General features: G+C 40.3%; 1 protein-coding gene across 1 annotated transcript; it reads left to right on the forward strand.

The window, feature by feature from the left end:
- The first annotated feature begins 3,228 nt into the window (after positions 1-3,228).
- Positions 3,229-12,848, forward strand: LOC142209817 (TYRO protein tyrosine kinase-binding protein-like). The gene is made up of 5 exons (XM_075278865.1): positions 3,229-3,471; positions 7,934-7,954; positions 8,903-9,034; positions 10,430-10,482; positions 10,622-12,848. Exons 1-5 carry the CDS (start codon positions 3,426-3,428, stop codon positions 10,676-10,678), a joined length of 309 nt encoding a protein of 102 aa, XP_075134966.1. The 5' UTR covers positions 3,229-3,425; the 3' UTR covers positions 10,679-12,848.
- The last annotated feature ends 340 nt before the right edge of the window (positions 12,849-13,188 follow it).

The following is a 13,188-nucleotide window of genomic DNA, read 5'->3' on the forward strand; positions in this document are numbered from 1 at the left end:
ACAGCAAATCTTCAGAGGTTTGACCATCTCTAACAGCTGTGTGTCTGCATATTGTCCATGTCTGCAAGAAACTAAGGTGGGATATTAGAAGAGTAACACCACTACATGGGATTAAATATTTATTTGTGAATTATTACTATTATTACGATCGTTGTCTATTGGGGTGTAAGTCCAATTTAGTAAAACCTCAGTGTGATCTCGGTGTGGTGAGAATAATACATGTGCTTATCCGCTTCCGGCCACAGCCATTTTTCAATTTTAATTTTTTTTTTTACTTCCCACAGTCCAAAAGCCATTCACAGAGCCATACGAGGGCTTCATTTTTGTAGGACAAATTGTACTTTCTACTGGTACCATTTAATATTCTGTATGATGTCTATGGACGAGCACTATCAGGAGGGGAGGGAGGCGTTCCTCACTGCTCAGCATCATTGTAGGCGGTAAGGAACGTGCAATACTAAGCACATCCACTAATAAAATGACCTGCCAGTTCCTGACTAGTGTAGATTTCAATTTTGGGGTGTACTATATGAGGAACAAGAACTGTATGACTAACATGTGTCTGACATGTATGCAACTGTGTTCTGTCCTACAGTACGCAAACATTAGCACGCTATACACATTACATCTGTAATACTCATATTAGCAGGAAAAGCCCCTTCCTCACCCTCTGCGCCCCTGGCTTTATACCTGCCCCCGACTATGAACCTTGGAGTACTCCAGAGCTGGAGTGGGTTTTGGTGAAAAACTCTTTCGCAAATTTCACGATCGCGATAGGGATCGCCTGGAAAATGATCAGAAATCGGATTTTGAAATCTCAAGATAGGCTCAACCCTACTGCATATATAATACACAATTAGGGTGGAGTGATGAGGAAAGATCGGATCCCGATCGGTGATCAAGCAAATTTCACGATCGGGATCAGCTGGAAAATGATCAGAAATCGGATTTTAAAATCGATCCTCAAATCTCAAGATTGGCTCGACCCTAATGGGTAGGTTATAACCCAGGTCATTCAGAAAAGGTACCGTATATACTCGAGTATAAGCCGACCCGAATATAAGCCGAGGCAAAAAAACTGGGAAAACTTATTGACTCAAGTATAAGCTGAGGGGGGGAAATGCAGCAGCTACTGGAAAATTTCAAAAATGAAAATGGTCGGAGTTTTTGGGTGCAGTAGTTGCTGGGGAAGGGGAGGGGGTGTTTGGTTGTCTGTCTGCCACTTCCCTGAGCTTGAGGACTGGTTTTTTTTCCCCCACTTGGAATTCAGCCTGGCTGACTATAGGGGATCTGCAGTGCTCCTATTAACCCCTTCCCGATGGAACAGGAGCACTGCAGATCCCCTATATTCAGTAGACTGGGCACTGTCAGACAAAGGAATACTTAATGTGTTATGTATTTTTCCCCACTATTTTATGGGAGATTCTATACATTACTATTGCGGCTGGTCATAGACCGCCCTCCCCCCAAAAAAAAAAATAAAATATTTTTTATTTTTTATTTTTTTTCTTGACTCGAGTATAAGCCGAGGGGAGCTTTTCAGCACAAAAACTGTGCTGAAAAATTTGGCTTATACTCGAGTATATACAGTATATGAAATGGCCTTAACCCTACTCCCCCCTCCTCGTATTTCCTTTTCTCTTAAATGAATAATACTGCTGAGAACCAGATCAACACCTAACACGTACTGGAGGAAGAGGTGTCTGACACTGATGCGGGGACAGCATTGTGGTGTCAGTGTTATACTTTGACACTATTATGAGTACGCTGATAGCAGACCCATGTTAGACTGAGGTGCTCTGGGTCCACCGGTAAAATTTACTATGAGGGCCCACCATACACCTATTTACAACCATTGCCTAACCCATTTATAAATCCCCCACCCCCACACGTGGGCTCTCTCCGTAGTCTGCTGACTGGCTCTTGCCTTGGATTAGAATCCTCTTAGGTCTTTGAGCCAGGGATATGTTGCAAGTTGACTGGTGACTGTATCCTCAACGGTGCTGTTAAGAAAGTGGACACTGGTGCAAAAGTTAAGCTTTGGTGCCCCTGCACAACATCTCACAACCATTTCTCATGTCCTATCCATACATTTTAGCAACATTTCCTTTTATCTGGGCCCAGACCACCATGAAAACTTGTTCACACCCTATCTGTTGTGAAAAGGTAAAAGGCAGAGTGCTGGAGTTCTGCTATATCAGCTCCAGATTCATGACTTATGTGTGGTCCAGGGCAGGTCTGGAGTAGGCCTCAGCCTCAAGTGTGGGTCATAGGCTTAATATTGGGACATAAAAGCCTGCAGATCCTGTACTTCAGGGCAGATCCTGTGAGAAGAGGAAGCGGTTGGGTCTGCCCTGACAACCTTGTGATACGGTACCTTGTTTTTTTGGTTGATATGTATGGCTGGTAGTAAGCCACACGTACCGTTAGTATTTTTTCTGTTTAGTTAGCGCTCAGACGAGCAGGATTTTGTTTGACGTTATTTTGCCTGAAGTTAAGGCTATATTTTATTTTGCTCATTTTTGTACCTGACGTAAAGTTTTATTCATTTTGCTGTTTTTCTTAAACAAACTGCTTTGCTGCAAGATTTGTGTCCCTGTCTCTGACTGCTTCTACCGAGCTACCTTACCCACACTGCAAATACGCTTTCCATCATTTACATCCCCCGTTAATGCCCCTGTCTATTTTCTCCTTTCTGACAGTAGAAGGCCGTGTATCATAAATCGTTTCCCCTGTCTCGCTCAATGCCTGTGTGGAGATTGGACATTCTAGTGTGTGTATATGGGGAGTCATACTGTGTGAAGGCCAAGAATAGAGGCGCCATGCTGTGGGGGGAGGAGGGCCAAGTCAAAAGTTTGCCCGTTCTTAGCACGTTACACACCTGTTCAGAAGCATGGCCTACAGTCCCTTTGACGCAATCCCTCCTTGTGAAACCTTCTGAAGAGTTTTGGATCTCCAACCCCAGTGAAGGTCCACACCCATAAACTCATCCTACATCTTTCCAATAAATTGGTTGCACGGCATTGCCTATGTTTTATTCAGGAGCCCCACATACAAGATATAACTAGGCTGACAGATTCTATCTGAAGTAGAAGCAGCTGAGTTGTTGAGCAAAGCTCGAAATGTGGTTTCGCAAGTCAGCCTTTCCTCTTCTGGCCAGTGAAGAAGGGCCTGTGAGAGCGGACGGTGTCACATAATGAGCACACACACTTCCTCTTCAGAGACGGACATACATGAACACACAGGTCTGTTTCACAACGAAAAGTCAGCCTTAGAGCTGATGTAGCGGGGACAGCGGCCAGTCCCCAGATGTGCGGGCAACGTTAGGATGAAGAATCAATCCTGAAGACTGGACCAACTCTTTACCACCAATCAGAAATTACCAGAAGACCTAAAAACATAGGATTTACCAAACCAGAAGAAAAATGTACCGGCCGGTCCCCATCTTGGTCTTGACCTTCTCAATATTTGGTAAGTAATATCTTGTATCTATCTATCTCCTATCTATCTATCTATCTATCTATCTATCTATCTATCTATCTATCTATCTATCTATCTATCTATCTCCTATCTATCTATCTATCTCCTATCTATCGTGCTATGTCACCCCTCAATGTTACAAGTAGTGTAAGTAAATTGGGACACATTTTAACCCATTTACTTCTACGCCTAAGACTTTCAGTTGCAAAAATTTGACCACTGATCTTCTTTGTGCTACTGAGTGTTGGGATTGAAGTGTAAACCCATTTACTTATACAACTTGCAATGTATCTGGTTATCTTTGGTCGTGTAAGAGCCAAAATCACCCTATAGCCCCATTCTTAGTAGTACACTTGACTTGAACATTTTCACTGTTCATAAAAAATTGTGTAAAATTTTGTCCAATTTCCGGAACCATCAAAACACCAAAGAATGGGACCGGGATGTGTTTCGTACTTGAAGGTCTAAGGCTACATTCACATTCAGTCGTCCATTTTTCATTGTCGTCTTGCACCCATTTTTTTTGAGAGTTTGGAAGGGTTTGTGAAAATGGACAAAAATGGAACATGACCTATAATTTGACGGCCAATTACAAGACTTTCGAAATAACGGTCTTGTGAATAGCCCCCATTTACTTGCATTGAATCTAGTGCTGCTGTATGACGTCACCATTGTGTGAATATAGCTTAATATCAGGGATCGGACTGGCCCACAAGCTGAATCCATACTGTTTTACGTGATTCTGCGGGTACCGGAGAGCAATACCCCATAGCGCCCCCTCCGACTTACTATAAGAACCCCTCCAGCACACAAAGTATCCTTGTCGATTCCAATAGCTCATATTGGTATAATCTGATACAGTAGAGAAGTCAATGAGGATTGTTCCTTCTGAGGACCACAAAAATATGTTCAAAGATATCAATTTTGTCAAAGTTCTGGAAGTTGTGCCCGCTGGGTGGAGACATAAAACCCTAAACAATGGGGCTGTGGGTGAGTATAGGGCAGTAAGGAAAGAGGAAGTAGTGGATTAAGCCCAACCAAGTCTCCTTGTCTGTGCTCCAGATGGGGGTTATTCTACCTTGAGATAAAGATCTGGTTGGTAAGGAACCTTCTCGTAAATTCTTCAGTTGTTACAATGTATCCCAAGCAACTAGACTGTCAGATAGAAAGACTCAGGAAGATTGGAGTATTCCTCCGCAACAATGAAGATCAAGTAGCAATCTGGTTAGGTCACCCACCATATCAAACTCCAGAATTTGAACCACAATAAAAAATTTTTTGCGAAATTGACCATAAAAAAGTGGAGGAGGCAGTTAGAAAAAACTGAATAGAGAATTCCTTTAAATAAACCTGCCTTCACTACTGTCAGCCATTTTGTTGACTACCAGGCGGATACCAGGAATAAGTGTGAGAGTTTCCTAAGGATAGACGAATCTCTCCTAATCTATAAGTGAAATATTTGAGGTTGTCCACAGCAACCTTTTCAAGTGAGACACCCCTTTGGTAGAACAAGTCACAGCTGAGTACCCCCAAAGTAATGATCCCTTATAAATGACATAACAGTTATGTAATGGCCCCCACAGTTCTCCCATGTGTACCATAATGGCCCCTCAATGGAGATGCTGATGGCAGTTAGCGGCACCCTGGGGGCGCGTGAAGGGTCACATTCATCACTTACCACTCTGTTCTATGCTTCCTTTTTACTTCAAGGCCTCTTGTAACGTAATCAATTGGCACCCATAGCAGACAGAAAATGGTGAGCAGATTGGTGAGCTATGAATGCAGTGAATGACTCAACCCAAGGGCGCCACTAACTGCAATGGGCACCTCCATCAGTCCTGGTGGAAGCATTCATTATACTTAAGGATGCAACATGTAATCTAGACTGGTGGTTCTTAGGCATGGCCCTAACCCCCTAGGACTGTGGTGTGTATGCCCTAGGATACGCTTGCCGCAGTTGAGAACCACTGGTCTATAGGGTTCCTCAGACTCAAGAGATATGATAAACTGAGGTTTCTAGTATGTGGTTGAGTTCACCATCTCTTGGGCACCATCTTCTTTTACTGTAAGTTTTAATAGACACACCAAGATGGTTTCCATTCCAAACTGGTCAATGGCTGATCACTTAACAAATATACCTTCACTGGGGTTGCCATACTTAAGAGACGTTCTTGGTTCCGTTGCCTACTCCTTTGTCAATAGATCCTTCAGAAAGCCAGCTGGTCTCAAGTCCAAGTACTTAGAGGTTCTTGAGCAATTAATCATCTGTCCAAATATACCGTAGTGACTCTGAGGACCGGGAAAATGTGCAATTTCCTTAGATGTTTCTTTAGTTTTTGGAACAACAAGATTTCCAAAATGAGGAACTCTCCCCTGATGTTGCAATAATTAATGTAAGCCAAGTGTTAAAAATAAACCGTTACCGGGCAAAGAACTGGTGGAAACAATCGGCATTTTGGGTGGAGCTAGCCTTTCTACTTGCATACTTTGTAACAATATCCCTTGATCCTATATATGCCATTGATAGTAATAAGGGGCGGAGTTGTGACAACCTACCAATGATCTTACTTACAACAAAGGGTACAGTGTTTTTCACTATTATTATCACTGAGGTTTGAGGTTTATGGATATCGGAATCTCTTTACATTTCTGTATATGGAAAACCAGAAGGGGAATAATGTAGTTTTGGTCACACTTCCGATATTGTACGTCCCAACCCATGTGTTCATAGAAGCAGTTACAAACGTTTGTCTTGGATTTAGTTTTTAAGTATTATGTATTGGTTGTTACTAGAGATGAGCGAACACTGTTCGGATCATCCATTCCAAACAGCACGCTCCCATAGAAATGAATGGAAGCACCTGGCACGGCGACCCGCCGCCGGCAAAGTGTACGTGCCACGTGCTTCCATTCATTTCTATGGGAGCGTGCTGTTCGGAACGGCTGATTCGAACAGTGTTCACTCATGTCTAGTTGTTACAAATGGAGCCATATTACTAGTGAGTGATAATAGCAAAAGGGGTGGGGCTATGACAACCAAGTAAATAAGTCACGGCTGTTTTTGCAGCATAAAATATCAAATCTCTTGAACAAAATGTAAAAAATGTTATACAGCAGACCCATAAATAGTTCCTAACATGGCAGAAGTATGATTCAGTTTGGGTGGAGTTACCCTTTAATTTGTGTTATATCTGTATATGCTGCATATAAGCAGCCATCCGGTCTATTGTGCATACATTATTTGTAGGTCACATAACCACACGACTGGACACCTGCTACATTAATCCGAGCTCTGAGATATGGTATTTCCTTTACGGTTTCTTCTCACATACAATTTACTCGAAATTGGGCAGCAAAAAATTTCTATCAGACCACTGCGGCTTAGCGAGAAACAGAAATTGTGAGAAACTATAAAAATGCGTAGAAGTAGACGAGGGAGTTTAGCCAATGGTAACAAACCATTTCAGGAGTCTCCTTCATGGTTCCAAAAAAATATCAACGCCATCTAAAAATGAGCCTTTGTGTAGTGTCAAAATTGTTTAATAACTTACTGACAGCTTGTGAAGTTATATGCTCCTCGATGAAGCACTGAACTCTCTCCTCCTCTGATACACACAATGGCATTTGTATGAGTAGGCCAGACTATCAATGAAGGACTATTTTAGCAATACCCAAGATATAAAAGACTTACATTGTGGATTTGATCATACATGAAACCCTATCAGAGGAGCTGAAAGGAGGTTAGTGCTCCAGAAGAGAGCATATAACTTCAGATTTAAGGTGTCAATAAGGTGACCATCAATGAATAACTATGTTAGCCAGATTCAGGATGAAAAAGACATGTTGGGGGTTTGACTTGTTCATACAGGAAACCCCATCAGAGGAGCTGAAAGGAGGTTAGTGCTCCAGAAGAGAGCACATAACTTCAGAGTAAAAGTGTCAATAAGTTATTCAATATTGTTATACTACAAAAAGAGTTATTTTTAAGTGTAGGAGACCATTTGTATTTTAATTGCAGTGAACTGAAGTGAAATCTGACATGTATGCAGGCCCGAGAAGCAGGAAAGAGGGTCATTAAAGGTGTTGTCTGGGGGACAGCACAGTTTAGCATTACATTACATGCAGCAGAAAGTTCCACTTACTAATATCCCTTCGGCATCCCCTTCATGCTGACAGTGAGCTGTTCAAAGTACTACTTGAGAGATGGAGGACATCTTGTATTTCAGACTCCCCTACTGATACACCATCATGTAACCACTACTGTTCTACTGAGTATCTATCTATCTATCTATCTATCTATCTATCTATCTATCTATCTATCTATCTCCTATCTATCTATCTCCTATCTATCTATCTATCTATCTATCTATCTATCTAATCAAACTCATATCTATTCTTACCCATATCTATCTATTGATCGATCTCCTTTTTGACATATTTTTTTCTTTTTCAGGATTTGCTTTGGGACAAGAAGGTGAGTGATATGGTTTCTAATTCACACTAAGTTCACACCTGCATCTAGGTATCAGTACTTCTGGTCCATCCGAGGACCAGAAGAACAGAAAAATGGACACTATTGGATCCATTCTATGATGTTCATGAGGTCCATCTGGTGTCCATTGCTTGTTATTTTTTCAATTGAAATTGCTGGGCAAGAAAGTTGGGCTTATAGGACAATACAACGAACCCAACCTAATTCTGGTTATTTATTGATTTGGTAAAGTCTTATTTTAGATGAGCACATTAAACATAGTATCACAACTAATACGGGAGCCCGTGCAGGGTAAGTAGGGGAAAGGGCACAGAGGTATTGATCCCAAAAAGGAAACAAAAAGAAAACAGTATATAAAAAATACCATCTAAAACTATGTCTCTTTATTCCGGACTTGTTAAGTATGTCAACTTTGTTTAGTAAGTAAGAAAGGAAAGGACATCCTCGGTTACCCACACAACGAAAGACCCTCTGAAAATGCCCATGTTTGGGTTCCAGAAAGTGGTGGTGCCGTTGAAGTTTTTCTCTCTTTGTTGGAACACTGGTTTTTCCTCCTTCTTAGTAGTCTGAAGATTACAAAACGTGGCTTCCTTCTTTCAAAAAGAACCTAATTTCCTCATCTTGGAACAGTGACATCACATCCTTTGATGACATGGCTATACTGCAGCTCAGTCCCATTGATTTCATAAGAGGAAGTTGACTTGAGAAGGCAAAGTTGAGCTTTCCCTGTAATATGGGCAACACCTTTAAGCAGCTCTTAATGGGAGCCATAGGAGTATGATCTCAGGTAGAGGAGCCCTGCCAATCTATCCTAAAAGGAAATTCACGGAAAAGGAAGTCACAATAAGTCTAATGAAAATGACTGCCAGTAAAAAGCTAAGATAGTCTTGGATTCTTGAGAATGTTATTGTTTTTTCTCACTGTTTGCAGGATGTGGAAATTGCTTTCAGCTCAATACCGGGACGATTGTTGGAATTGTCATCTGCGATACTGTCATCACCTTGGTGATAGCAGGCATGGCATTCTGGATCTCTAATAGGATACAAAAGAAGAAATACCAGGGTGAGAGATCAGAGATCAATGTTCCAGCTTGAGACATTATAAACAGTATACTTTTCAAGTTCTAAGCATAAATTTCCTATAATGTCTCTATATACTAAATGTCTCTATGTACAAGAATATATATATAATGTATTGCTGCCCCATGTGATAGAATATAACTACTATAATACTGCTCCTATGTAAAAGAATATAACTACTATAATACTACCTCCTATGTACAAGAATATAACTACTATAATACTGCTCCTATGTACAAGAATATAACTACTATAATACTACTCCTATGTACAAGAATATAACTACTATAATACTGCTCCTATGTACAAGAATATAACTACTATAATACTACTCCTATGTACAAGAATATAACTACTATAATACTGCTCCTATGTACAAGAATATAACTACTATAATACTGCTCCTATGTACAAGAATATAACTACTATAATACTACTCCTATGTACAAGAATATAACTACTATAATACTACCTCCTATGTACAAGAATATAACTACTATAATACTGCTCCTATGTACAAGAATATAACTACTATAATACTGCTCCTATGTACAAGAATATAACTACTATAATACTACTCCTATGTACAAGGATATAACTACTATAATACTACCTCCTATGTACAAGAATGTAACTACTATAAAACTGCTCCTATGTAAAAGAATATAACTACTATAATACTACTCCTATGTACAAGGATATAACTACTATAATACTACCTCCTATGTAAAAGAATATAAGTACTATAATACTACTCCTATGTACAAGAATATAACTACTATAATACTGCTCCTATGTACAAGAATATAACTACTATAATACTACCTCCTATGTACAAGAATATAACTACTATAATACTGCTCCTATGTACAAGAATATAACTACTATAATACTGCTCCTATGTACAAGAATATAACTACTATAATACTACACCTATGTACAAGAATATAACTACTATAATACTACTCCTATGTACAAGAATATAACTACTATAATACTGCTCCTATGTACAAGAATATAACTACTATAATACTGCCTCCTATGTACAAGAATATAACTACTATAATACTGCTCCTATGTACAAGAATATAACTACTATAATACTACCTCTATGTACAAGAATATAACTACTATAATACTGCTCCTATGTACAAGAATATAACTACTATAATACTACTCCTATGTATAAGAATATAACTACTATAATACTACCTCTATGTACAAGAATATAACTACTATAATACTACCTCCTATGTACAAGAATATAACTACTATAATACCGCCCACTATGCAGAAGACCTATAGATAATATTCTGGATATAATGTAATATGATTATCTTTGGTTTATCTTTTACTCTCTCTTTTATTTTAATATTAGAAAAACTGAACAAGCTGAAGAACATTTCTCCTGGTAATGAATCCACTTATGAGGTGAGTTATCGGTATTCATTTTATAGTAGTCTTTGTAGTTATTATATCAAGACATAGAGACTGATTTTAACTTAACACTCATATCTTGAAAAAAAAAATGTTTCCTTCCATGAAATTCCACATCTTGTTTTCTTCTCAGGAACTTCATGGACAACGGGTGGACATTTACAATGACCTAAATGCAATGCGCAGATGAGTTTGAGACTTTTTAAGCAGAGATTGAATCCATTGAAACCCTATAGGGTGCCAGTATCGTTCTTGTAGAAGATCTTCGATCGATGGGTCTTACACATGATCTTTTTTTTGGAACCAAAAAGTTGTAGCGAAACGGGAGAACAATACTAGAAGATCCCTCCTTTCTCTGCTGTGCCATTACTTTTTCTGCATCTACTATGACTTCATCTAGTATACTATGGCTTGTAAGTCCTGAGGACATATGAAGAACTTCAAGAGGTCTTCTTGTTGCCAGAGGCATAATGCGGTTCTCCTGGGCCATAGCACAAATTTATCAATGGCCCCCATCTACCATGGGTCATTGCTTTCTTCTTATGTGGTTGAGGAACCTTTGGCGCTAAGGCTCAGGTATGATGGCTACCTACTCATCTAATATAGTTATACCCCTATTTGTGGTTGATTTTCCATATGTTACTGGCTATGCATCCACTTGGAAAGAATGTTGTCTTACGGTGTTTGAGTATACTAGAACAAGCCCAAACATGGAATTCTGCCCATGGATGATCATGTAGAGCATAGAGAAAGAGAGCAAGCATATTTATAGACATCTACAGGTACTTCTCCTTCCCTACTCATCACACAACCGACATGTATGGAATCCCCTTAAATACCCATCTGGACTTCTGCACTGTTATCCTCTGAGGTCCGTACATTGACTTGCACCCCTCAGCTTGCTGACGTCTTCTCTCATATACAGAAGGCAACTACTTTTTTGTATCATCATATCCAAGTTTACAAAGAACCATTGCAAGTCAAAATCATCTCATTTCTTCAAGTCTTTTCATAGGTCAGAGGCTAAATTGAGGGTGAAGGGGGGGGGGGGGGGTTATCAAGTCCCCTAAACCACCATTGTGGTTGCAAGTACTTAATGTGATTTGCAACTAGGATAGACACAAGAGGCCTTACCATTTTCTGAAATTTGGCAGGGCTGTGGACAAGGTGTGGGCCACCACATGTACCATATTCATCAACATTTACAGCACAAAAGTGGTATAAAGGTCATAAAAATCTACAACAGTCCACCATCTAGGTGCAAGGATGCCAAGAGGCAGCACCTAGTTCCTGATGAGGTGCAGGTGTTACATACAACTCACTCGAGGGAACTGGAGATAGCAACAGTAGTTGTTGTCAACTTACTCCTCCAGCCCACCTACCGAGTTGGGGAAGTGGTGAGGAGACCCACAGCATTACTGATGGGGTTGATACCTCAGGGGGCACTTCCAGTTGTGGTGAGTTCTCAACTCTCATTGAGCTGGGTGATGGTGGTTGGAAAAATCATTGATGGTAAGCACCGGAATGACTCAGAAGACAGTGGATTCAGGTCAACCAAATGAAGTTGACTGAGATAACAGCAACAGATGCAGCTTGCAGATGAGTGTAGTCATGCAACGAGTGTTCAACTCGAAAGAATGGTTCTGAGCCTGGTAACAGCTTTTACAGCAATCAGATGCCCAGTACTAGACGTTAGTCCAGTTCCCAATAATTCCACTCCATTAATACTATGGCCTCTCCCAATGGTACCCTGACTACCTGTGACAGCAGAATTCTTCCCTGTCTCATGGCTGCAGAAATAGTGTCACCAGGCTCAGGCTCTAATAAGAACCCCAAAAGACTTCCCTCATCTGAGACTGTAACGGGTTCTCTCTCAGTAGTGAGCTCCGACTCAACGTCACTCAACATCGCTGAAGACTGGACTCACATGAAGTCTCATCCCTTTACACCAGTTAACTGTTAACTGGGCTGGACCACGCTCCCCTAAAAAGAAGGGGTGCACTATTACCACAGTGGAATTTCCCTAAAATTTCTGAAAGTCATAGGAAGCCCAAAAACTATATACACATACAGTGGCGCAACCACAGTATAAATGCAAACTGTGCAAAAAAAATTTAAGCGGTGTCCTCTGGGATGCTGCACAGGGGTCATTGAGGCCGGTGTAAAATACGCCGTTCTTAACAAATTCCTACCATTTATTTAGTCTTTACACACAAATGCAAAGTTTCATCCTGGCCCCTTCATTTACCTCCTCATTAGCAACCAAAAATCCAACCTCATTCTGTACAAGATCCTCCTCTCTGTTGTAACCTCCTATTGCCAGGTGTCTCCTTATATATTTCGTTACCGGTATTTCTGATTCTGTGTTGTGTTATTTTATTTGCATGCTCTCAAATTGTACAGAGCGTCAGAGATAACTGTATATTAATAAACTTCTAAGAATATATTCCAAATGGCATTAAAGTGTATCTGGCACAAGCTCTGCTTGGCTTTAGACTATGACATATGTATAGATGTTCCATCAACTCTGAACTGATTGGCGCTAGAGATGGCCGAACCTCTCAAGATTTGTTTCAGGTTTAGTTGGCTCAGGTCCCTGATTACTTTCGGGTTAAGAGAAGATAAGATAATCCTTTAATACTCCCACCATGGGGAAATTCAGTGTGTTACAGCAGCATGGATAATACAGTAATATATTAC

The sequence above is a fragment of the Leptodactylus fuscus genome, chromosome 6, assembly GCF_031893055.1.
Source record: "Leptodactylus fuscus isolate aLepFus1 chromosome 6, aLepFus1.hap2, whole genome shotgun sequence".
NCBI classification, from domain to species: domain Eukaryota; kingdom Metazoa; phylum Chordata; class Amphibia; order Anura; family Leptodactylidae; genus Leptodactylus; species Leptodactylus fuscus.

What these genes read in the sequence shown, in the direction of transcription:
- LOC142209817 (XM_075278865.1), top strand. Translation starts at nt 3,426, where the DNA reads ATGTACCGGCCGGTCCCCATCTTGGTCTTGACCTTCTCAATATTTG. An exon ending in CTTGACCTTCTCAATATTTG is followed by an intron (nt 3,472 to 7,933) that starts GTAAGTAATATC and finishes TTTCTTTTTCAG; the next exon opens with GATTTGCTTTGGGACAAGAA. An exon ending in GTAATGAATCCACTTATGAG is followed by an intron (nt 10,483 to 10,621) that starts GTGAGTTATCGG and finishes TTTTCTTCTCAG; the next exon opens with GAACTTCATGGACAACGGGT.